General features: G+C 34.3%; 1 protein-coding gene across 1 annotated transcript in view; it reads left to right on the forward strand.

Annotated features, from left to right (window-relative positions):
* Nucleotides 1–25913, forward strand: part of PHLPP1 (PH domain and leucine rich repeat protein phosphatase 1) — a 296309-nt gene that overhangs the window by 125471 nt on the left and 144925 nt on the right. Inside the window, exons 2-3 of the mRNA XM_051969911.1 lie at nt 9383–9579; nt 15771–15896. Of these exons, the coding sequence (XP_051825871.1) occupies nt 9383–9579; nt 15771–15896 (323 nt within the window). The remainder of the gene's footprint in view (nt 1–9382; nt 9580–15770; nt 15897–25913) is intronic.

Below are 25913 nucleotides of genomic sequence, written 5' to 3' on the forward strand. Positions count from 1 at the left end.
TTACTCAACCATTCTCCAATGGATGGACATCTTTTCATTTTCCAGCTTCTAGCCACTACAAACAGGGCTGCCACAAACATTTTGGCACATACAGGTTGGGGCTGTATTTCAACTTGCATCTTCCTAACTACAAAGTTCTCTATTCAAGGGGTCATGCAGCCACCTCAGTAATCCCCACACTGAGTAATCAGATCTGGCCATTCAGTTATTGCCCTAATCCCCAAGCAGGAATTCTGCCTATAACCACATCATCTGGAATTTAGACAGGTAGTTGATGGTTGCTTGCCAAAAATATATATATATATGTATGTATGTATGTATGTATATTAATGTACTGTCTGCTTTCATTTTCTTCTTGGGGGAGGAAGTGGATGAGCCCTTAAATGTTCCTCTGACTTCTAAAGGTTATCCACATTTATTTAGACCAACAGCATGGGGGAAAATAGTATTTTATTGTTCAAAAATCATAGTTATCCACTTATTGAGAACATTTGCTCAGTTATAAGTAAATGAACTCCTTTCCTATTATTTTTAGATAGGGTAAATATGTGACTGTGATTCCATTTGTGTGATTAAATAAAATAGACTTTATTCTGTTCTCTTACTTCCTGAACTTTTCATATCTGACCATAGGAATCTCAAATCAAATTACCATTTGAGAGAACAGAGTTTGAAAGAAAAATTATAAATTAGTTGTTTCTTACTTAGGAGTTTTCACACTTCCTTTGTCTTGAACAGAAGTAGTAGCTTCAAAGACACATAGGATGGGCAGTAGGGAGCTTTGGCTGGTGGATCTTATCTCCTTTGGGAAGAAACTTCCTCGACCAAAGCAGTTTAATTTTGTCTCTGCAATTTACAATCTAAGAGTTGCTTGAGAGCTCTGAGAAATTCATGGATTTCCCTAAAGCTACCGGAGTCTAATGGATTAGAAGCTAGACTTTTTGAATTTTAGATTTCTCATTCTAAAATAAGTTTTCTATCAATCAAACCACACTGCCTTTAAATTAAAAAAAAAAGCATCACTTTTAAACTGTGATTGTTCTGCTCATTTTGAGTATGAATATTGAGAATGAAGGAAAATGTGCCCCTTGAATCTGTTTCATTCTGTAATTTTCTCAAATTTTCTTTTCTTCAGTCTCCTTTGATGTGGAGGATTATTGTGTTTGTGTATGTATATGAGTGTTTTTGGACTTATGTGTGTACTATAAAGGTCAGCTCAAAAATGTTAGTATACTTTATTAAAGCACTAAGACTTTTGTGACACCCTGTATAATACATGCATCACATACATACAAGTACACATGTATACATATATATACACATAAATCTGAGAGACAATCTCTTGCTTGTAGCCTCAACCCCAATGAAAAACTGGCTTTGTTTTGTCTTTTAATCACTGATCTCCAGTTCTTCCTTTAGTTTAATGAATAGGGATTCCAATATCCAGCCAATTTCTTGTTTTCCTTCATTCTCTTTTTTATAAAAATCTAATATTCATATTTCTGGAGGTCATAATTTCTGTAGTCTTGTCCCAACAAGGAGATTTTTTGCTATAGATGAAGAAAAAAATATATTCTCATTTCCTGTCCATGTTTCAGAAACTTCTTCAGAATTTTTTACGCAAAACCAAAGTTTGCATAAATTTTCTTTTCTCCAGTCTTTTTAGATTTGGAGAATTATTGTGTTTGTGTATGTATATATGAGTGTGTATAGATATAAAAACTTACACTGTTACATGAAAAGGAAGCTTGAAATATTTTTCTTTTCCTTGTTAGGGAATGAATCTCTATAATTTTTTTGAAAGCAATTAATCTCCTTTTCTTTGATGAATAAGGTATTTGTTAATGGGAGGTTTTGAGGTCTGGCTACATAAGATACAGAGAAGTTGGCTTGACATTTGAGTATATTGGTTGCTGTATAAAAATTCAGTTGCCTCAGCTTTCTCGGAGCACCTTCATCACTTCAGTTTGGCTATCCCTGAACAGGTTGTGACAGGATCAAGTTCTCTATCCACCGCCTGCCAGTTGAGTTTCAATATAATGTGTTTTTATTTTTTTGTGTTGAGGTCATATCTTAGTCTCTGTTCCACCTGTGTTTGCTCTGCCATCTGTCTCCTCCTTGGATAATGTAAGAATTGCTATCAATTTGGGAGGGTTTGATACACCTTTCTGAAATGAAAGTTATCATAACAGCCCCAGCTTTAATCTAACAGGCATAGAATACCATTGATGCCAATGTTTTTTTAGAGCAATTTAGAACAATTAGAACTGCCTCTTTGAATCAAGGGTTCCAAAAGCTGGCGAGAAGGAAAAGAAAATAAAGATGCTTCTGTAATAGCATAAGGAGGTCTGACTTGGAAGAGGATGTACCTGGGTGAATGCCAAGCACACGGACATTTCATATTCCCTGCCTTCATCCCCAGGGACCAGTTGTTTCAAAATTTAGTGTTGGGCACCTGGTCTGACATCAGTCACTAAGGGAAGGACAGCAGATAGAGTTCAAGGCAGAGTTGAAAATCATGATACGGGTTTGGTTTCTCAGGAGATAAACTATAAGACAGATCCAGACTTATAAGTTAACCTTGGAACTGCTCTGCCCCTTTGTAGGCCTTAAGATTGGTTAAGATGTGTGTTTTTGTAAATCTATCAGATTCCAGGTGTTGCCTTAAGTTAGTGAGCTGTCCATTTTAAAGCCTAGATCAATTATCTGTGGTTATGGAAATATATGAATGGACCTCAAGATTGACTTACCCACCCTTCTCCATATTATGTGCTTTTTATGTCTAACTATTGTTATTCTTTTGTCTTTTCCTTTCTCTTGAAATCATAATAATGATATGATAATAGCAATAGCTAGCTTTTATATAGAGCACTTTGTGCCAAATCCTGTGCTAATAAGCACTTTATAATTATTATTTCATTTGATCCTTACAACAACCTGGGAAGGCAGGTGCCATTTTATAGATCAGAAAATTGAGGCAAATAGATTAAGTAATTTTCCTAGAGTCATACCACTAGTAAGTGTTAGGTCTTCCTGCTCTAGGCCTGATGCTCCTCTCTATTGTATTTCCTGGCTGCCACAGAGTTATATTGGTCCTAGTCTAATCATCCCAGAAAATCTGGGTCCTAGCACCCATTCAAGTTACTTTACCCAATCTAGGTTGGTTCCTCATCCCTCAGGTACAGGATTGTGGCTTGATAATCTTATGTTTTCTCTGAGCTTCAAGATTTTATGCTTTTGATTTCTCTCCAATCTCAGCTTCTATCACCTGCATGGGAGCTCTTTGATTTTTAGTTTAAGCAACCTCCTATCTATTTTGTAAATGTCTTCTTCCAAATGAGCAAGGAGAAGTAACAAGTATGGTATAATCTTGATATTGCTATTCTAGCAGTATTTAGAAGTGATGTCTGCTATCACTCCCCAATCCCTTAAATGTTAGAATATTTAAAATGTCAAGATATAGTCTTACATGGTGTCATGGAGAAAGTACTAGATTTAAATTCTGGAAGATTTGGGTTTAGATTCCACCTAGGATACTTGTCAGCTTTAATTCTGGACAAATCTCTGGGCATTGATGTCTTCCCTATAAGATGAAGATGTCAGAATCATTGGCCTTGAGATTTCTCCATGCTCTATTCCTGTGATCTAGTTCAAATCCTATTCCCAGTATTTCCTAGCTGTGATGGCTTGTTACAAGTCAATTTTCTCATCTGTAAAACACATCATACATTTGTATGTCCTTTCTCACTGGATTGTTGTAAGAAAATTGCTTAATAAACCTAAAAAATAACATATGAAAAATAATACCACTATTTATATAGTGCTTTAATGTTTGCAAAGCACTTCATATATGTTATGTTGTTTGGTGTAAGTTATGAATAAAGTGCTTTCATCTGATCATTATCACTTAGGCCAAGGAAGAATTTTGAAATCAGATCAAATTATATCAAAAAGCTATGACTGATTTTTTTTTGGCTGTGCTGCTTACCTTGTGACATGAAGAAAACTCAGTTCTCTGGGCTTTAATTTCCTTACTTGTAAAATGAATGTGCCAGACTAGATCTTCTCTTGAAATTTTCTCTCCCTTACAACTCCAAACCTTGGTCTTGCCATGAATCTAGATACAGTTCTGGGACAGAAGGGAAGAAATAGCAAGGGAAATGTCTGATCTGCCATTGTTGCTATTTATTATTGTTCAATCATGTCTGACTCTTAGGGTTCTCTTGGCAGTGATATTGGAATGGTTTGTCATTTTCAGATGAGGAAACTGAAGCCTCTAGAGAGGGCTAAGTGACACTTCATAAGTGTCTAAGGCCAGATTTTGAACTCAGAAAGATTAGTCTTCCTGACTGCAGACTCAGCACTCAATCCACTGCACAACCTAGCTGCCCTTACTCTTTGTGTAAGCTTTGTCAAAATGTGGATATTTATTAGAATGAAGCTATTTGGAAGGATTTTCGGTATGAATCCCTTCCCCTTCCCCACCCCACCCCCTTTTTTTTTTTCTATTGAGGGCTGTAGTCCTTCATTGACATAGATTGTAGTCACTTGTAGCAACATTGAACCAGTGTCAGTGTTGCTTGATGTGACAAGAAGTATATACTAATATTAGCTGGGCATAGTGATATTAATTAGTATTATTTTATTTCATTAAATGTGCTAACCTGAAAGAATGAATTATAAATCCAAATTCTTCTAGTTTTGGCTTGACTAGAATTTTTTCTATCTCTCAATTTGTTTACATATGGGACATTAGTGCTTCTGGTAGTATATGTGATCATGCCAGAACTGAGGAAGTACTTCTTCTTCTTCTTCTTCTTTTTTGTTTTTTGTTTTTTTGTTTTTAATTTAAATTTTATTTTATTTAATAATAACTTTGTATTGACAGAATCCATGCCAGAGTAATTTTTTACAACATTATCCCTTGCACTCGCTTATGTTTCGTTTTTTCCCCTCCCTCCCTTCACTCCCCCCCCCCCCAAGATGGCAAGCAGTCCTATATATGTTAAGTATGTTGCAGTATATCCTAGATATAATACATATTTGCAGAACCGAACAGTTCTCCTGTTGCACAGGGAGAATTGGATTCAGAAGGTAAAAATAACTCGGGAAGAAAATCAAAAATGCAAATAGTTCACATTCGTTTCCCAGTGTTCCTTCTCTGGGTGTAGCTGTCTCTGTCCATCATTTATCCATTGAAACTCAGTTAGGTCTCTTTGTCATAGAAATCCACTTCCATCAGAATACATCCTCATACAATATCGTTGTCGAAGTGTATAATGATCTCCTGGATCTGCTCATCTCACTTAGCATCAGTCCATGTAGGTCTCTCCAAGCCTCTCTGTATTCATCCTGCTGATCATTCCTTACAGAGCAATAATATTCCATAACATTCATATACCACAATTTACCCAGCCATTCTCCAATTGATGGGCATCCATTCATTTTCCAGTTTCTAGCCACTACAAACAGGGCTGCTACAAACATTTTGGCACATTCAGGTCCCTTTCCCTTCTTTAGCACCTCTTTGGGATAGAAGCCCAATAGAAACACTGCTGGATCAAAGGGTATGCACAGTTTGATAACTTTTTGGGCATAATTCCAGATTGCTCTCCAGAATGGTTGGATTCGTTCACAACTCCACCAACAATGCATCAGTGTCCCCGTTTTCCCGCATCCCCTCCAACATTCATCATTATTTTTTCCTGTCATCTTAGCCAATCTGACAGGTGTGTAGTAATATCTCAGAGTTGTCTTAATTTGCATTTCTCTGATCAATAGTGATTTGGAACACTCTTTCATGTGAGTGGTAATAGTTTCAATTTCATCATCTGAAAATTGTCTGTTCATATCCTTTGACCATTTATCAATTGGAGAATGGCTTGATTTCTTATAAATTTGAGTCAGTTCTCTATATATTTTGGAAATGAGGCCTTTATCAGAACCTTTAATTGTAAAGATGTTTTCCCAGTTTGTTGCTTCCCTACTAATCTTGTTTGCATTCGTTCTGTTTGTACAAAAGCTTTTTAATTTGAAATAATCAAAATTTTCAATTTTGTGATCAGTAATGGTCTCTAGTTCATCTTTGGTCACAAATTTCTTTCTCCTCCACAAGTCTGAGAGATAAACTATCCTATGTTCCTCTAATTTATTTATAATCTCATTCTTTATGCCTAGGTCATGGACCCATTTTGATCTTATCTTGGTATATGGTGTTAAGTGTGGGTCCTTGCCTAATTTCTGCCATACTAATTTCTAATTATCCCAGCAGTTTTTATCAAATAATGAATTCTTTTCCCAGAAGTTAGGGGCTTTGGGTTTGTCAAACACTAGATTGCTATAGTTGACTATTCTGTCTTGTGAACCTAACCTTTTCCACTGATCAACTAATCTGTTTCTTAGCCAATACCAAATGGTTTTGGTGACTGCTGCTTCATAATATAACTTTAGATCTGGTACAGCTAGACCACCTTCATTTGATTTTTTTTTTTCATTAATTCCCTTGAGATTCTCGACTTTTTATTGTTCCATATGAATTTTGTTGTTATTTTTTCTAAATCATTAAAATATTTTCTTGGAAGTCTGATTGGTATGGCACTAAATAAACAGATTAGTTTAGGGAGTATTGTCATCTTTATTATATTTGCTCGGCCTATCCAAGAGCACTTAATATTTTTCCAATTATTTAAGTCTGACTTTATTTGTGTGGAAACTTTTTTGTAATTTTGCTCATATAATTCCTGACTTTCCTTTGGTAGGTAGATTCCCAAATATTTTATGCTATCAGCAGTTATTTTGAATGGAATTTCTCTTTGTATCTCTTGCTCTTGGATTTTGTTGGTGGTGTATAAAAATGCTGAGGATTTATGGGGATTTATTTTGTAGCCAGCTACTTTGCTAAAATTATGAATTATTTCTAATAGCTTCTTAGTAGAATCTCTGGGTTTTCTAGGTATACCATCATATCATCTGCAAAGAGTGATAGTTTGGTTTCCTCATTGCCTACTCTAATTCCTTTAATCTCTTTCTCGACTCTTATTGCAGAGGCTAGTGTTTCTAATACAATATTGAATAATAATGGTGATAGTGGGCAACCTTGCTTCACTCCAGATCTTACTGGGAAAGGTTCCAGTTTTTCCCCTTTGCATATGATGCTTACTGAAGGTTTTAAATATATGCTCCTGACTGTTTTAAGGAAAAGTCCTTTTATTCCTATGCTCTCAAGTGTTTTTATTAGGAATGGCTGTTGGATTTTATCAAATGCTTTTTCTGCATCTATTGAGATGATCATATGGTTTTTATTTGGTTGGTTATTGATATAGTCAATTATGCTAATAGTTTTCCTAATATTGAACCAGCTCTGCATTCCTGGTATAAATCCTACTTGGTCATAGTGTATTATCCTGGGGATGATTTTCTGTAGTCTTTTTGCTAATATTTTATTTAAGATTTTAGCATCAATATTCATTAGGGAGATTGGTCTATAATTTTCTTTCTCTGTTTTCAGCCTACCTGGTTTAGGTATCAGTACCATGTCTGTGTCATAAAAGGAGTTTGGTAGGACTCCTTCAATCCCTACTTTTTCAAATAGTTTATTTAGCATTGGAGTTAATTGATCTTTAAATGTTTGATAGAATTCAGATGTAAATCCATCTGGTCCTGGGGATTTTTTCTTAGGGAGTTGATTGATAGTTTGTTCTATTTCTTTTTCTGAGATGGGACTGTTTAGGATTATTTACTTCCTCCTCTGTTAGTTTAGGCAAGCTATATTTTTGGAAGTATTCTTCTATTTCATTTAAATTGTCGAATTTATTGGCGTAAAGTTGGGCAAAGTAGCTCCTAATTATTGCTCTAATTTCCTCTTCGTTAGTGGCGAGTTCTCCCTTTTCATTTTTAAGACTAACAATTTGATTTTCCTCTTTCCTTTTTTTAATCAGATTTACTAAGGGTTTGTCTATTTTGTTGGTTTTTTCATAGAACCAACTCTTAGTTTTATTAATTAATTCAATAGTTTTTTTTACTTTCAATTTTATTGATCTCTCCTTTTATTTTTAGAATTTCAAGTTTAGTGTTTGACTGGGGGTTTTTAATTTGTTCCTTTTCTAGCATTTTTAGTTGCAAGCCCAATTCATTGACCTTCTCTTTCTCTATTTTATACAAATAGGCCTCTAGAGATATGAGATTTCCCCTTATTACCGCTTTGGCTGCATCCCATACATTTTGGTATGATGTCTCATTATTATCGTTTTCTTGGATGAAGTTATTAATTATGTCTATAATTTGCTGTTTCACCCAATCATTCTTTCGTATGAGATTATTTAGTTGAGGAAGTACTTCTTTATTTGTTGGTACAATTTGCCTGTTGTGTCATATAAATTACAGCAGCCTTTCTGTCATGTCATGAGATTTCCAATCATGAGGTTATGCCAGGTTAATTTTCTAGTGTCTGTGTACATGTGCATGTAAAAAGGAAAGTCCTAGAATGGTAGTATTACCAACCATAGGTAGGCTCTGAGTGGTGTTGGAGCTGCTGCTGCTCTAAGATTTACAGAGCCTTTGTGCATGTTAATTCATTTGATCCTCACAACATCTCCATGAACAAATATGGGCTATTTGTAGTTAAGAAGTAGTGTTGACTTTTACATAGTTTTCTCTCATATTAGTAGTGGGTCTGTGAGATATAAATTGGAGTGGGGGGGAATCAGCTGCTAATGTCATTGACATTAGCCAAATACAAATAATTGCCTGATGTTGAATGCTATTCTTATTCTTATGATTGGAAGTTTTATTTCCCAATCCTAAATATGATGGGAATGTAAATAATAGATTTCAGAATAGAAGGGATGTCGGAGGTCATTTAATATACCCACACTTTATAAGCGAAGAAACTGAGGTTCAAAAAGATTAAATGATTTGTCAAAGGTCAGATATAAATTGTAGATTTAGGATTTGAATCTGCACCTTTTGACTTAACCATATTACTTTTCAGAATTTGTAACTTTTTTATTTTACCTTTAGTTGCTGATTCAGATTTTTTAAAGGCATTTCTTTCTAAACATAGTTTTTGGCTTAGAAAGGTATAAAAGATGAAAAAATGCAACAAAAAAAGTAAAATCAGATTTTTCCTTCTTGGAGGTTTAAAAAAGAAGTTTTTTTTCCCCCCCTTACCTGAAGTAAAAATAAAATTGGAAGACTGTGCATGTAAAGCAACTATAAGGGCCCTTACGTGAATAGCATGACTCCCATCTTGTTCAAATTCTTTCAAACATAAAATGACTTGATTTCTTCACTTAAAAAAAAAATCCCTAGGTAACTTGTCTGTTCTACAAAAGACTTAAAAAATATATAATCTTTGAGTCTAATGTATTTCCTTTTGTTTCAGGAAAGCCCCATAGCACAGGTGGCTCTGAACGTATTCAGCTCTCAGGAATGTACAATGTGCGAAAAGGGAAAATGCAGTTACCAGTGAACCGATGGACAAGACGCCAAGTTATTCTGTGTGGAACATGCCTGATTGTATCATCCGTGAAAGACAGCTTGACTGGAAAGATGCACGTTCTCCCACTAATTGGTGGAAAAGTAAGTTATACTTAAAAAAAAAAATTCATAGTAATATAATATACCAAGATTATATTTCTGAGCCATGTTTTAAAAAAGTATCTAGTCTGAGTTGATTCTTTAACAGTAGTGGTGAATTTGTGTTAATCCATCTATATCTTCTCCCTTGATCTCTTTTGTGACCAGTAGCATATCATTGCATGATTGCTTGGCCTGCTTGTTGATGTTAAAGCCTGTGAGTGATGCTAACTTACTTAATAAGAGCACCACTTGGCTACGTTGATATGGTGTGTTAGGCAAATGAACTAAATGCTAAAGCTAAAAAAAAGTAAAAAAAAAAAAAAAATCAGGTTGTATTTCACTGATTTGAACTCAGGTTTTTCTGACTTCAGGTGGAATACTTTATCCACTGTGTCACCTAGCTTGCCTATATCTCTTGCCTACAATCTCGCTGACATGTCTTGTATACAAGTTCCTTATCTCCTTTGATACTGCCACCACATTACTGCAGTCCTAGATTACTGCATTAGCCTTCTGGTGAATACACCTGCTTTAATGCTCTCCTACTTTAGGTCATCTTCTATGCAATTGTTAAATTGACATTAATAAAGTACAAGTCTGACATGTTGATCCTCTGTTCAGTAAAATCTATTTATTACCTTCAGAATCAAATATAAAAATCCCCTGTTTGGCTTTTACAATCCTTTTTAACTTGGATGTTTCCTATCTTACCAGTCTCTTTATAACTTACTCTTTTCCAGGGTATACCTTGCCATCCATTTACATTATCTTCCTTCTGTTCTTCTAAGAAGACACATTTCTAGGCACTTTTCTCTGGCTGTTTCCTTGTCTATTCTGCCTCATTTCTATCTCTTAGCTTCTGTGGTTTCTTAAAGTCTCTGCTTCTGTCATAAGCCTTTTCCCCAATCCTTAATCTTAATAATTCCTCTTCCCTCTAGAAAATAAGCCCCTTAAAGGCAAGGAGTGCTTTATTTGTCTTTGTATCCCTAGATAAGACCTTTAACAATCTTGGTTGAATTAAATATTAATTTGTTTTTATGTTTAAATGATGTGAGATTTTTTTTTTTTTTTTTGCTTTACCAAATATTCCGATTTCTGTGGAGCAAATTATCCACATTTTTTTCTTTCTTTTTAAAAAAAATTTATTATTATTTTTTTAATAACTTTTTATTGATAGAACCTATGCCAGGGTAATTTTTTACAGCATTATCCCTTGCATTCACTTCTGTTCTGATTTTTCCCCTCCCTCTCTCCCCCCCTTCCCCAGATGGTAAGCAGTCCTTTACATGTTGAATAGGTTACAGTATATCCTAGATACAATATATGTGTGCAAAACCGAACAGTTTTCTTGTTGCACAGGGAGAATTGGATTTAGAAGGTATAAATAACCCGGGAAGAAAAACAAAAATGCAAGCAGTTTATATTCATTTCTCAGTGTTCTTTCTTTGGGTGTAGCTGCTTCTGTCCACCTTTGAGCAATTGAAACTGAATTAGCTCTCTTTATCGAAGAGATCCACTTCCATCAGAATACATCCTCAAACAGTATCATTGTTGAGGTATATAATGATCTCCTGGTTCTGCTCATTTCATTCAGCATCAATTCATGTAAATCTCACCAGTCCTCTCTGTATTCATCCCGCTGGTCATTCCTTACAGAACAATAATATTCCATAACATTAATATACCACAATTTACTCAACCAATCTCCATTAATTTTCCAGCTTCTGGCCACTACAAACAGAGCTGCCACAAACATTTTGGCACTTACAGGTCCCTTTCCCTTCTTTAGTATCTCTTTGGGGTATAAGCCCAGTAGAAACACTGCTGGATCAAAGGGTATGCACAGTGTGATAACTTTTTGAGCATAGTTCCAAATTGCTCTCCAGAATGATTGGATTCGTTCACAACTCCACCAACAATGTCAGTCAATATCAGTGTCCCTGTTTTCCCACATCCCCTCCAACATTCCACATTATCTTTCCCTGTCGCTTTAGCCAATCTGACAGGTGTGTAGTGGTATCTCAGAGTTGTCTTAATTTGCATTTCTCTGATTAATAATGATTTGGAGCATATTTTCATATGTCTATAAATAGTTTCAATTTCTTCGTCTGAGAATTGTCTGTTTATATCCTTTGACCATTTATTAATTGGAGAATGATTTGATTTCTTATAAATTAGAGTCAATTCTCTATTTATTTTGGAAATGAGGCCTTTATCAGAACCTTTGATTGTAAAAATATTTTCCCAGTTTATTTTTTCCCTTCTAATCTTATCTGCATTTGTTTTGTTTGTACAAAAACTTTTCAATTTGATATAATCAGAATTTTCTATTTTGTGGTCAATAGTGATCTCTAGTTCTTCTTTGGTCCTAAATTCCTCCCTCTTCCACAGGTCTGAGAGGTAAACTATCCTATGCTCTTCCAATTTATTTATAATCTCATTCTTTATGCCTAGGTCATGAACCCATTTTGATCTTATCTTGGTGTACAGTGTTAAGTGTGGGTCAGTGTCTAGTTTCTGCCATACTGATTTCCAATTTTCCCACAATTTTTGTTAAATAATGCATTCTTATCCCAGAAACTGGTGTCTTTGGGTTTGTCAAACACTATATTATTAAAGTTATTGGCTGTTTTGTCCTTTGAACCTAACCTATTCCATTCATCAACTAGTCTATTTCTTAGCCAATACCAGATGGTTTTAGTAACTGCTGCTTTATAGTATAATTTTAGATTTGGTACAGCTAGGCTACCTTTATTTGATTTTTTTTTTTTTATTAATTCCCTTGAAATTCTTGACCTTTTGTTTTTCCATATGAACTTTGTTGTTATTTTTTCTAGTTCATCAAAGTAGTTTTTTGGGAGTCTGATTGATATAGCGCTAAATAAATAGATTAATTTAGGTAGTATTGTCACCTTTATTATATTTGCTCGCTCAATCCAAGAGCATTTAATATTTTTCCAGTTGGTTAGATCAGACTTAATTTGTGTGGAAAGTGTTTTGTAGTTTTGCTCATAAAGTTTCTGATTTTCCCTTGGCAGACAGATTCCTAAATATTTTATACAATCAGTAGTTACTTTAAATGGAATTTCTTTTTGTAACTCTTAACTGTTGGGTTTTGTTAGTGATATATAAGAATGCTGATGACTTATGTGGGTTTATTTTGTATCCTGCAACTTTGCTGAAGGTGTGGATTGTTTGTAATAACTTTTTAGTAGAGTCTAGGGTTCTCTAAGTACACCATCATATCATCAGCAAAGAGTGATAATTTGGTTTCCTCATCGCCTATTCTTATTCTTTTAATCTCTTTCTTAACTCTTATTGCCAAAGCTAGCATTTCTAATACAATATTAAATAGTAACGGTAATAGTGGTCAACCTTTTTTCACTCCTGATCTTATTGGGAATGGTTGCAGTTTGTCCCCGTTACATATGATGCTTACTGCTGGTTTTAAATAGATGCTTCTGATTATTTTAAGGAAAAGTCCATTTATTCCTATACTCTCAAGAGTTTTTAATAGGAATGGATGTTGGATTTTATCAGATGCTTTTTCTGCATCTATTGAGATGATCATATGGTTTTTGTTAATTTGATTATTAATATGGCCAATTATACTGATAGTTTTCCTAATATTGAACCAGCCCTGCATTCCTGGTATAAATCCTACTTGATCGCAGTGTATTATCCTGGGGATGATTTTCCGTAGTCTTTTTGCTAATATCTTATTTAAGATTTTAGCATAAATGATGTGAGATTTAAAGTTATTTGTCTTTGTGCTGATGCACGCGTTAAGAGTCGAAAATGGATTATTTATAATGGAATGTGAAAGGCATTGAGCAAGAGATTTCTTTTGGCACTTTCTCTTTGATGTCTGGTGTAGGGAAAGTTGGGAAGAAGGAAAATAAGGAAATCAAATGTTACTCAAAGTAATTGTTATTTCAGTTGGCAAATATCTGCTCCTTAGACACTTTGAGGGGGAATAGGATGCACAGAACTCTCTTTTGGCCATCTTTTCTGCAGCAAGAACAATTTTTAAAAAAGAGCTGTTCTTCCTCATTTTACACTAAAATATTCCTTCCTTATTTGGTAACTTCACATGATTGGGATTAATTTTTTTCAGAGATTTGCTTTGTATAAAATGCAATTTTTTCTAACCCTGTAGTATTAAGAGATCTTGATTCTAACCAAGTTCAAATTTAGCTTCAAAAGCAGATTATTTGTCTTTATTAGACCATAATAGGCTTGTTTGGATCCTCACTCCTAAAACTACTCTCTCTATCATGCTTCAACTTAAAATCATGCATCTAAAGGTTTTTGGAGTGGTACTAGTCTTGAAATCAGGTACTTTCTCTTTAGATAAATTTTTGTGAATCTAATGGTCAATTTTAGTAGAAACATAGATTTTTTTTGGGGGGGGGGGAGTTCAGTGACTTGCCCAGGGTCACACAGCTAGGAAGAGATCAAATTTGAACTCAGGTCTTCTGACTTCAGGGATGGTGCTCTATCCATTGCTCCACCTAGCTGCCCCAAAACATAGATTTTTAAAAGAAAAAATTAAATTCTGTGTTTCTCATTCTTCAAGTTAAAAAAACAATCAGTTTTGCTCTTTGCCATAAAGTTAGATGGTAGCATAGACCACAGTTAGTGGTGTTTGTATTGACTAAATTGGAGGGATGCATGCTCTCAGACTTGGTGTATGCTAGGGCTTACTATTTTGTGGTCTTTCATAATTGAATGAACTGGGAGTTAATAACTTCCTTTTTTTTCTCAGGCAGATCTTGTAAGACCTGTTCTAGGTAAGCTTTGGAAATGATTAAATCTTAGTCTTTTAAAAGCCATTTATCTGAGTTGGGAGGGAGGGGAGGCCACACTTGTATTTTTTGCAGTATAGTTTTTCAAAAGTGGTTTTCCATTTCACTTTTAACTCTACTTTGAAGCGGAGCCTAAAATGAGAGCTTATAATTCTACCTCCCCATATAAAAGAAGATGCCTCAAACATGACTTCAGATAGCTAACTTTTCTACACAGCCATCTATGTGCACTAAAAAGTAATACTGTGCATTTGGCTTTCTCCCTGATCAGATGTGCATCATTTGTTTACCTTGACTACTGAAAAGTACTTAATGAGTCTTAATAAATCTCACCTTGAAGTCAACTGATGACAATAAATGTTTCATAAGGTAATAAACTTTTATTCAGTATAAATTCATTTTTTCTTAGTATATTCTCGATCTCTCTCCACATTCGACTTTTTGAAGCATTTGCTACTTTTTTCTTTTTATATTTTTTTCTCTTTTCCTAACAAGTGCCCAAATGGAAATCTGACTTTTTCTATTTTTTATATTAAAAGTGGCATAGTTGTTTTAAGCTTAAGATTTTGTAAAAATCTTATTATTGTCTTTTTCAGTTTTGTTGAATTCTTTGTGAAAATCATATGGGGTTTTCTTGCAAAGATACTGGAGTAGCTTGCCATTTTCTTTTCTAGCTCATTTGACAGATGGAGAAACTGAGGCAAAATATTAAATGACTTGCCTAGAGTCATATAGCTCATAAGTGTCTGAGATCTGATTTTGAACCAAGGTCTTCCTGACTCCAGACCTGCCACTCTATCTAACTGCTCTTTATAGAAATTTAGGATGATCTTAAATTTATTTCTATCATCTATTTAATTTTTAAAAAATGTTTTAAGGCTTCTTGGCAGGTATATAACAAAAAATATAGAAATACTCAGTGTAACATTAAGAAAAAATCCTTTTAAGAGGAAGTGAGAAACCCAATACCTAGTATGTGAATGGGGAGGCCATAATAAGGCAACGCTCCATGCAGAAAAAGGGAAGAGCATTTCACCAGAGATAAGGAAACTCCATGGAAAATAACCTAGTTCTTTCAAATTCAAATCTTTTTGTGAACCTGAATAATTTTCAGGACTGGAGAAATGAAAATCTCTTTGATTCAATTTAACAAACATTATTTGTAAGTTATTTTTTGTTTTTTATGATGGATCTTGGATACCTTTTCATGTTTTGAGACATTTGTTCTTATCCCTAAAAATGCTCCACAGAAGGAGTCCATCGAAAGTGCTAGGGGCCATCCTTTATGTCTGTGGATTTGCTAAGTTCCTTGTTTGAGTATAGGTTCCATCTGTGGATCATACCTTTATTCCTAGTCCTTCAAACATTTTTTTTTCTCCCTAGGTTGAAGAAGTAAAGAAGCACCAGCACTGTTTAGCCTTCAGTTCTTCTGGACCTCAAAGCCAGACCTATTACATTTGTTTTGATACTTTTACTGAGTACTTAAGGTGGCTTCGACAAGTATCCAAGGTAAGCAATCACCCTTTATCACTACCACCCTCCTTTCCCAGAGTTCTCTTCAGTCTCCAGAGTGGCTAGCTCTAATCCTACTTTTGAATTATCTTTCCAGTCTCAGACTAGAGAAACACCCATGGATTTGTTTAAAGGCTTGTCAGTGGTTAGCAATTCTGAATTTTTTTCTAAATTAAATGTTGGCTGTAGCCTGGGTTTGTTGTTTGTAGCTTATACGTGCCAGGTTTGTGATTGAGTTTACTCTTCCAAGTACCTAATGGATAGATTAGCGTTGGTTTCCTCATATTATAGATAAGCAAGGATAATGAGATTGAGAAGACTCAAGTGGTTGTCTCTGGTTAAAACTGAGCCAGACTATCTAGTTTAAAAACCTCTCTCTAAAATCTCTAACTCTGGCTGACTTGTTGTTAGCTATTGGAGTGATTCTAAATGCAATCTGATAGTTTCCTTTTCATCCTTCTTATCTTAATTCGCTATCATATAAATACTTTTCTTTCCAGTTCCCTTCTCCTTTATATCACTGATCAGATGAAATAATCATCCATAGTTGGGATGAAGTCATATTCTTTTGAATACACATTTTATAAGTTGTAAAATATTTATTTTTAAAATTCTGTAACAATCAAATTTTATTCAGATGCTTCAAATATTTTGTGTGAAAGACTTTTTAAAAAAAAAATCATACTTGATTGAATTGTTTGGATATATCTCTTAATTTTCATGCCTAACACTTAGAAATACAATGATAAAAACTCATTGTAGAGTTAGATGGTAAGTATCCCAATAGCACCTTTGGGATGGGATGCCTAAGTATCCCAATAGCACCTTTGGAATGGGATGCCTATGAATTTATAGTCCCTTTTAATTTTCTGCTCACATTGTGATTCTGACAGTCTGAATGACATGGTAACATGTTATTTAGATAGATGGGAAAATAGGAGACTGAGCAGTGGGCAGACAATAATGATTATAAGCAAGTTATTTTGAAATCCCTTCCAGAATACCATTTTTTTTCCCTTAGGAAGCTATACTTCCTTTCCATGCAGCCCATGCAGTTTTCTTTTCTCATTTAGTTTTATAATTTCATTCAATGCTGCCAGATGACTCTGTGGTCCTTAAATTGCAAATTAATTGCTGATCTGCATCATTTGAGGGAACTTCCACATGGGGAGTTTGCTATTATGGAACTATCTATGGAGATGTAAGCATGAACTAAGTACACATCATCATATTGCTTTAGCACCCTATTCTGTTTTTCCTGGACGAAACAGATTTATCTAGTACTTTAATGTATATACAGTAATCTATATGAGTTATTTCATTTAATTCTCACACGAAATCTATGAAGTAAATGCTATTCTTATCCTCATTTTGTGGATGAGAAAATTGAAGTTGAGAGAAGTCAAGTGATTTGCCAAGTTCACACACCTAGTAAATGTTTGAGATAAGATGTGGACACATGTATTCCTGAGTCCAAGACCAGCACAATCCTAGGTATTCCAATACTAAGTGCACTTTAGCCTGGTAGCGCTTAATAAATATTTCTACTTGGCAAAGAAAGTTTTGGTGGTGGTGATGGTGGTGGTGGTGGTGGTGGTGGTAGTGGTGTTTTTATTTTTTTAAAGCCTATAAGACAATAATTCACTGTCAGAAAAATGAAGGGAAAAAACAGATGCAACTTTTCAGAATTACACATACAGTTGATAACATAGTAGATGAAATAGGTCCATCTATTCAGCTGTTGTTATGAAGATTCTTCTTATTGTGGGAAATGTAAAAAAACTGAGCTGGTATTAGCAATCTACTACTCTTGACTTTCACTGGTAGAATGGATTCAAGTAATAAAGTATTACTACTCTGGCATTTTATACTACATAAAACATTTTCTGCATTATAGAATACTATATTCTATACAGAGATATTTTAATATATTTTAGACACTCGATGTAATGAATAATCAATATTGAGTATTTTGTCGATGGTCTGCCCAAGCTAAGGAATCGCTTGAAAGTGTGCTGTTCATTCCTGCAAGAGAACATCATGAAAAATACAGAGTTCAGTTGTTTACTACACAGTATGGTCCCAAGTTAGAAAATATGTGCATAATTGGCAGGCATAGCCTTAGGCAGCAAAAGGCCCTCACTGTGTAATACAAACTTAAGAATTGGATATCATTCCAAATTATCTGGTCAAGATTTTTTTTTTCCTTGAAAAGTAGTGCTAATGCAGAAGCAGGAGATCATTATACACTTCAACAACAGTAGTACCACATGATGATCAATTCTGATGGATGTGGTTCACTTCAACAATGAGAGGATCCAGATCAGTTCCAATTGATCTGTAACAAACAGAACCAGCTACACCCAGAGAAAGAACAATGGGACATGAGTATGGACCATAACATAACATTTCCACTCTTTCTGTTATTGTTTGTTTGCATTTTTGTTTTTTCTTCTCAGGTTATTTTTACCTTCTTTCTAAATCTGATCTTTCTTGTACAACAAGACAACTGAATAAACATGTATACATATATTGTTTTTAACGTATACTTTAACATATTTAACATGTATGGGACTAACTGCCATCTAGGGGAGGGGGTGGAAGAAAGGAGGGGAAAAGTTGAAACAAAAGTTTTTGCAAGGGTCAATGATGAAAAATTACCCATGCATATGTTTTGTATATAAAAAGCTATTAAAAAAAAAAAGTAGCGCTAATAAATTCTCTCTCTGCCATTGTCATTTTTAAAACTTATTAGGAGGTGGATGTTAGTGACACTACCAAGCCAGCAACAGGAAAACTTTTACATTGCATTGTAAACAACATATGCAAAGAGGTAGCTTCTATATTCAAAGAGAAATTATCCCACAAGGGGCAACGAATGCAAATGTGCAAACAACACAACATTTCAAAGCCTTGTAAACATGGCATGAGAATTTTGGTTGCCAGATTACTGCAACATTTTGGCTGGCAGGATGGAATTGGGACCACAGGGTTAGAGTATTTGCCCCATGTGGTCTTCTTTTCTTTTGTATAATATGATGGTTCTCTGAGGGAGAGAGCAGGTTTCTCGGGGAGGTTTTCTGGAGGCAGCCTTAATTTTGGTTCTAAGTAATAATCATTCCAAATGCAGCCAGCTGATAAAATCCAAACGTTTATTTTCTCCTTCCCAAGTCTTCTCTCTTTCTTTGGGCCTGGGTAGCTTTCTTAGAGGCCTCTCTCCTTTTCTCCAACTGACTCTCCCCTCTCAATCTTTTCAACTGAACTGACTGACTGAGCTCAGCTGTTTTTATGCTCTTTCAGAGGTTGACTTCTCCTCTGAGAGTAGGACTATGGGAGATGTGAATTCACAAAGTTACAAAGCTAACTTTGTATATCTCCCATACTTGTGAACACTTGTGAATCTTCCAAACTTGTGAACTAATGTGTGTGAGCTAATGTGTGAACTCTCAAAGATGCAAACCCAAGCACACAAGCATTGTTTCCATCAATTCCATTGAGTTATCACCTTGTTTCAAGTTCTGGCCCATAACAGCCCCATTTCATTGTGTTAGGCAAGGTGGAGATTACATACTAGCCAGTAGCCACAATATAGGCATATGCATTTAGTATTAGACTTTTATTCAATTTATAGAAACTATAGAGAAATTCAGGCTTTGGTTTCCAGACCTCATTCCTTCAAGTTGATTGATTAATTATAATATTTGGCCTTCATTCTTGAAGAAGAACATGACTTTAGGAAAGTGATACCATGACATGTAGATGAATTGAATCTGAGTAAGGGCGGACTGTGCAAGGTCACTAGCCTTACATTTTCCTTCAGAATCACTTGGCTCCAAGGGACAGACATAAATCAGGACAACTGGAGATGACCCTGAATGCAGTGGGAGACCTTGGCCTCTGAGATGCCTTTAATTACTTAAAGAAAGAAGAGATGCTGTGGAATCAAAGGAAGAAAATAAGACAATGGCCATCTCAAAAGAAGTAACTCTAGGATTAAATTCCTTTTTCCTTGATTTTTTTACTTATCATTAGAAAACATTTATTAAGTCTAATCATTCAATTTACAATATCTCAGTGACCTATACATAGATATTAAGAGAAAACTATTACATGCAGATATTTTATTGGAGAGGAAGAGATGATGTCAGTGAAATACTTCTATTAGAGTAACCTAACAAATGAAGTTTTTGTAATCCACCTTTTCCTCTTCCTTCCCTTCCTCTAGTCTGAAGAAGACCTGATCCAAATCTTCAATCCACATTTCCAGTATTCTCTTTAAAAAAATTTTTTTGTTCAGCAAATAAGAGATTGAGTCATTTTTTTTTTTTTTCTTTTCTAACCAAGCCTTTAGAAACTTGGCTTTTATCTGATAATAGGATTCAAAGCGAGCTTCCTAGATGACATCATAGGAGGGAGGGTTGAAGATTTTTTTTCCTCAAAGTTAAGAGGCAAGGGAAATATATGAATAAATATAATATCTATCCTAAATTGGCTTTCTCTTCCCCTCAGTTAACAAAATTCTTCAACTTTTTGGGAGTCATGATTTATAAAGGAGGAAAAGGCAAGTCACAAGGAACAGTCAAGGAGGTTAAGTTCTAATATATATGCATGTATATAAACTAGAATGAAAAAGGGAACAAAAAGCAGAGAATTATTCTGTTTGAACAGTGATCAGGACTGAAAAATACCCTTTTCCTTTTCTAGAGATTTCTTGGGGATTGAAGGATTGATTTCTTATTTGCACATCAAGTTAGTAGATTAGATACAGTGTAGCAAAGGGAGTTGTCAGAGCCCGCTAGTTCATATGGCGGAACTGAGGGTGGGTGGGAATTAAGTATTTTTGAATTTAAGGAGTCTTCTATGTCCAATTTCCCTACCCACTATAAATTACACTTCCTTATATGCAAAGGTATTTTAAAGTTGTAATAAAATATAGCCAAGTTCAAGTTACCATGAAAACGATTTCTTTTTTCCTTTTCCTTTCTCAGTAAGAAGAAAAGAAACATTCACAAAATGGATTGCCCCAACACCAGAATGTTTGAATAACAAGAACTTTTTTTTTTTTTTTTTTTTTTTTTTTGATACAATGGAGAAGGAGACAAACAAACCAGAGTATGGAATGTTAAATTAAATTTCTGATTTTTTAAGGATCAAGCAGACTTAGTCCAGGATAATGAAAAAATAAGAACCAAGCCAAAATACATGATATTTTAAAAAGACAATGTTTTTATCTGAAGTGAAAGTTTTGTTTCTGTTTATTCTCAGAAGTTTTAGCTGCAAGTAGATATTATTTTCCCCCTCTCTCCCTACCTCCCCACCCTAAATACTTTAACTACATTTGACTCATTATTACAAAGGACTACTGGTACATGAGGATCCAACAAGCCATTGTTTATTTACTCTTTTGGAAATTACTTTATTATGCTGAGCATTGTCTAGCAAAATATTGCGTAGAGCACCTTCTGAATGATGAGGTATGGATCGTGGCAGGAAAATGGGTTGGTCTCCTAGTTCTCCAGAATACCAAATTAGGACGGGTTCGCAGCTAGAAACGCTACACAAAAGGCTGTGATAAGAAAAGGTACTTTATTAAAGAGAGAGACACCAAGATGTTCTCTTGGTGGGCAATGTCAAAGAATTGCCAAGAGACATTTTCTCAAAGCTTACTTTTATACGAAAAAAAAAAAAAACATTTGGGTTTTGCATCCTAAAGGAACATACTTGAGATAGAGTGTGGGGAAAAAAGTCTTGCCCAGGCAAAATGGGAACAGAGTCTTTCTCAGGGAATGTAGATGCTCTTCTGGGTGAGGCTGTATTGTCCTCATCATGAATATTTTCACTCTTTTGTGGGCTAGATATGAATGTTGGTGGGACAGATATTGCAATATTATTTGTGAACTCATCCATAATATGTTAGTGGTAGGAACAAATACATTTATTGGTTGTAGGCTGAACTCTATATTTCTGCCATGTAGAGCCATAAACAAATCACTTTACTATGCTGAACCTTGAACCAGAAAGTTATCCTCAAATTGTTAATCTGTCCAGTTCAGAAATTGAATGAGTGTCAGTTGAGATAGTGAATATGAAGGTGTTTTGAAAAATATTGAAAGCTATAGAAATGTATGAGGAGAGACTTATGGAACTGTTGTCAAAAAGAGTTGAATTTGAATTATGAATCAGTTACTTACTAGTTATAATAAAGATGATAATAACATCTACCTCACAAATTAACATTATCAAAATGAAGTAATATGAAATTAAGAGAATAGCAAGATATTATGTGGGAGAGGATAATGATTTGAATGAAACAATCACATGCGACATTTATCACAGGTCACAAAGGGTCGCCATTTATTACATGAAATAGTTCATGGGCTCTGCCAAATATGACTAAGAAGGGCAGAATCATAGATAATTAAGCAACATGCTTCTTGGTTAAAGCACTTTCCAAATCTTAGGGAAAAGGAGGAACAAGGACAGGGTATGGGAAATAAAGGAAAGAATTGGAGAGAAGCCAGGTAGAGTTTTATGTGACTGATCATACTTGTCTAAAGATAGGCTAATCAAGACAGTCTCTTAAGGAGGTCTATCTCTGTGTGACAAAGGAAACTAGATGGGCAGATAAAAGTTACTGATTAAAGTTCCTGTTCCACATCTGAAAGATATTTTAGAGAAAGTGTTTTGCACTATTTATAGTGTTATATAATGATCAGCAATTATTATTAAATATATTATTAAATTATTGGCAATAAATTAGTATGATTGGAAGTTATTATCACAGGAAGGTATATGAGCTGTTTCAGTTCACTATTTTAGTATTTAGTGGCTTCCCATATATTTCTAGTGAAGACAAGTCAACTGAACATGGGACTGGAATAGTCTAAGCTGAAAAAAATACCCCAGGATTGGTGAATAGTGCTGTGGAATATGAATATGCTTTCCTTTTAAAAAGCCATAATGATACCTTTTATTTTTACACCAAAGTAATTTATAGTTAAAATATTTTCTTATTCAGATTAGATTACACTCAGAACCGGAAATTATATTCTTCTACATCTTCTTGCCATCTCCACTCCCACCTCCATCTCCTTTTTACAGATGAGAAACTGATAATCCTGAGAAGTTAAATAACTTGTCTGTGCTCACACAGGTAATAAATAGCAAAGCAGAAGACTTAGACCCAGATCCTCCCACTCCAAATCTACCATACTATTCAGCATGCCATAGTGCCTCCCAAAAGTGAGTTTTTCCTTATGTTCTTTGTTTGTTTTTGAATTGACCTCTCCTGTATCACTCTGATTCCATTGTTATTCAGTAGAGAAGCTTTGACTATCAGTTTTTCTTCTTCTTTTTTTTTTTTTCTGGATACAGATAACATCTTTCAAAAAAAAAAAAAAAAAAAAAAGGACTATCAGTTTTTCAACCTCTTTAGCTCTGATGTAGCTCAGAACATAATCCACCAGACTCAACTTCCATAAAGATCACAGGCATTAAACCCAAACCCACTGTGAACCTTTCATTACTATGAGAAGGAAAGCATATTTTATTGAAATCTGTTTTATGGGACCAATGTTAGTGTTCTAAAATTTAACTTCCATTGAAAGCTTCTTTCAATTACATTTCTGTATGTATTATACACCTAGATTCTGGAGTCATAGTAACATGTTAGGTACAGAGTTATTTTAATCATTCACTTGTCAAATGCATGCCCTTTCTACCTCCACAACCTTTTTCTCTGTTGATGCAGCCATTGCGATCTCTCAAACTCTCTTATCCTCTTTTCTCTAGAATATTGCAGTGTTCTCATACTTGTGGTCTCCCTTGCTCAGGTTTCTCCTCACTCTGTGAAGCAACCAAAGTAATTTTCCTTAAGGATAGACCTGTTCATGTTATTCCTCTATGTAGTAAAACTCCAGTGGCTCTTTCTTATCTCCATCATCCTCTTTTATGTTTTATGTTTTTAATGGCCATCACAATCTATCCCCTGTGTAACTTTCCAACCTTATTATGCATTATTCCTCCTTTAACCAAACTGGTCTTTTCTATTTTTCTTTTACATGGTCCTCCATCTCTTTTATGTCTTTGAATTGTCTTCCATTCCTAGGATGCAGTCTCCTTTCACCCTCACCTTATAGTATTAATTCCTTACTTCCTTTAAGATGCAATTCAAGCACTTTTTGTAATTGAAGTCTTTCCTGATTTCTTCAACTAGTAGTGTGCTCCCTTTGTTTACTAATTTGCAAATAGACACACATATACACATTTACACACATGGATTGTACATGTTTATACTACATAATATAATACACGTATATCATATACCTCTATGTACACATGCACATTTACTTGTTTTATATATATATATATATATATATATATATATATATATATATATATATATAATATATATATATATACACACACACACACACACACACACACACACATACATAATGTAGGTAAAAATGCATATATTTACAAAACAATTGTATATATATGCAAACATATATTTGTAAATATACAAAACAATTAATTGTATACTGTGTTTGCAACACAGTTGCATATATATATACATATATATGCAAACAGTATACAATTGTTTTGTATATATATACACACACACATTCACACGTGTGTATGTAGATATGTGGATCTGTATGTATATAAATATATGTATATTCAGTTTAGAATTAGGCAGTTAAAATGATTAAAAATGTCCATACATTTTGACCTATAAGAGGTTCTTTTTACCAGAAATGTAACCTTTGTTTTTTTTTTTTTTTGTTTGTTTTTAATAAAAAAAATTTTCATAAACATCAAAAATATTCATAGTGTTGCTTTTTGTGATAACAAAAGACTGAAACAAAGTAGATGCTCTTTGAGTGGAAACTACCTAAACCAGTTATGGTACATGAATATAATGAAGTATTTCTGTATTGTAAGAAATTATGAATATGATGCATACAGAGAAGCAGAGAAAGTCATACATGAATTGAATGCAAGATAAAATAAGCATTGTTATAAAATTTTACAAGTGAATTTATACATATTCTGAATTAGTATTGCTTGTAGCTATTTCTACAATTGGCAGAGAGAAAATACTTTCTGGTTAAGCTGGTTTCTAAGCTATTTTCATCTCTTCATTGTAGTGAAACTTCTGTGGAAAATAATAACAGTTAGAGTTTATGTTCATTCCTCTACCTAATCTTTTGATGTCACCAGTTTGTTTAAATAAATTGTTTTAATTGCTTATCATATCTTTTTTTTCATATTATTTCTTCTGTTTGTGTATTTAGTTTTGTTCTGAGTAGGTCAGTGGTCTTACTCTATGTAGACAGCTGGCTTTAGAAGTAACTCCCATAGCATTAGGAAATCAGTGGCATGGGGATTTATAGTTTCTAAACAATATATTTAAACATATTTTTATTGCCTAAGTTTGCATTGAAGTAACAATATTCAAATATATGCTGAAATTTTTAAATTTAAATTTTTTTATTAAAATAAAAGCAGAATTCAAAAAAAAGAAAAACAGAAAAGGAAAACAAAACAGAACAGGACATTGTCATGCCCAGCAGAATATTAGTGAGATTCAAACTATCTAATAATAAATTACCAGTTCAAGAAAGAATATATAATAGTAGAAGAAATCATATTCATGAGTATCCATCTATTTTTTTTTAACTTCCTTCTTTTCCCCCCCTTTCATTATCCCCTCTTCCTCGTAGCCCCAAGCAGGCTATAGTTAAGGGGACACACACACACACACACACACACACACACACACACACACACACTCACTCTCTCTCCAATCCCTTCCCTGTTCCCCGCAATATATCTTTCCTATTCATGTCAATTCTTTGCTTTAATTCTACTTCTTAACTTGTCTTCATATTATTTAACCACCTACCCATGGATCTTTCCATTGTCTTCTTCCCCACCCTTTGCTTCCTTCTCCAATCATTTCTCCCCCTTTATTTCTTTATTGATTTTGGAGTATGCTCTCTACCCTTC

The sequence above is a fragment of the Antechinus flavipes genome, chromosome 1 (assembly GCF_016432865.1).
Source record: "Antechinus flavipes isolate AdamAnt ecotype Samford, QLD, Australia chromosome 1, AdamAnt_v2, whole genome shotgun sequence".
Taxonomy (NCBI): Eukaryota; Metazoa; Chordata; class Mammalia; order Dasyuromorphia; family Dasyuridae; genus Antechinus; species Antechinus flavipes.